At 43.1% G+C, this 1,520-nt stretch overlaps 1 protein-coding gene across 1 annotated transcript in view; it reads right to left on the reverse strand.

Annotated features, from left to right (window-relative positions):
* Window positions 1–678: 678 nt before the first annotated feature.
* Window positions 679–1,520, reverse strand: part of LOC117940549 (peripherin-2-like) — a 9,904-nt gene continuing 9,062 nt past the window's right edge. The window contains exon 2 of the mRNA XM_034865796.1: window positions 679–1,296. Coding sequence (XP_034721687.1) covers window positions 1,093–1,296 — 204 coding nt within the window. The 3' untranslated portion in view covers window positions 679–1,092. The remainder of the gene's footprint in view (window positions 1,297–1,520) is intronic.

Genomic DNA, 1,520 nt, shown 5'->3' on the forward strand with positions numbered 1-1,520 from the left:
TCTCTCTCTTCTCTGCTGGACTGGACAGACTGGATGAACTGCAACGTGTGGGCTGATGGTGGGACGCGTTGCTCGGGCTCTTCCAAGCCTGATGGTGTCCGACCAGACGAGGAGGGGGAGGGGGGGCAATTTAATATTTGCATTTAATTTGAAATCCCAACCCAGATGTTTTATTTACAGCAGCGGGTTTCTGTTCCTCCTATTTAAAAATAAACTCTGTTCAACATATTTACAAAATTGGAAAACTTTGACATATACAGCAACTTTAAATGACTTGTTCACTTTTAACGTATGTGTGTGTGTGTTTGTGTGTCTGTGTGTAGTATTTATGTTGTAGTTTTTACGTATGTACTAGGGCTGGGTATTAAACATTTTCAATACAGGTACAAATACCTTTTACTGAACACAACTTTTTTCGACACCAATCCCCTCAAATCCATTTTAATAAAAGGAAATTAAAACATTATACATCACGGAACAAATCATATTTTTCAGCTCCTTTCCGGTAATGCTGTATATACTCTGCGTACAAGTATCTTTGTTGTTGTTACACGAGTTGGATGGGACCAAGAACTGGGGGCTGTTTTCTGTGACACACACAGAAAGATGTGTGTTGTCTGTGTATATATATATATCTATATATATATATATATATATATTTATAGAGATATATATTATTAAGTTTTGTTGAAAGTCGCTACAGATATGAATACATTATCTGTGTTGAAGTAGAACCGTTGTGTGAGAATGTGTGTGTTTCTGTGTGTATTTGGCTTATTTTTTGCGTGATATTCCAGAATAAAAGGTCCTTATGCGTACTTTGGAATAGATTTCTGCCGACGCCACTGCGTTAACCACCCATTCACAAAGATTATTGGATGTTGGAAGGAGGATGCTGATTGGTCAGTGATGAGCGATGATTTGGAGCTTTGGGAATGAATGACAAGGCATGTTTCTTTACTCGATACCATGGAGGCAGCTCGGTCAGTGCCTAGAAAGTACGGAAGCTCGGTACCCAGCCCTAGTATGTACAGACCTCTCCTGTTGTCTGGGGAGAGGGGGGAGATCCAGTTCTTTTGGAGGGCGGGGTGCTCAGGTGGCGGCCTCAGCTGCCTCCCCGCCCTCGTCCACCTGGTTTTTCTTCCCAAGTGTCTTCAGCTTGGAGAACAGCTCTCCGAACGTCTCCTTCACGCCTTTCTCCAGCAGCCAGCCGTCACTCTCACACTCGGGGTTCTCTGGGTCCTCCATGGTCTGCAGGGCTGTGGTCAGGTACTTCAGCCCTGCCATGTCCGCCGACTGGCACACAAAGACACAAACATGCTCTTATTACATATGATTATAAATGGTGAAAATTGTTGGGTTTCTGTAAATAAAATCCCAGAGTCTGGTCTAGACCAGCTCTTTATGAAAAGACCTGGGAGATAAACAACATCCCAGAGTCTGGTCTAGACCTGATCTTTATGGAAAGACCTGGGAGATAAACAACATCCCAGAGTCCGGTCTAGACCTGATCTTTATGG

This window comes from Etheostoma cragini, unplaced genomic scaffold (assembly GCF_013103735.1).
Source record: "Etheostoma cragini isolate CJK2018 unplaced genomic scaffold, CSU_Ecrag_1.0 ScbMSFa_2725, whole genome shotgun sequence".
NCBI lineage: Eukaryota > Metazoa > Chordata > Actinopteri > Perciformes > Percidae > Etheostoma > Etheostoma cragini.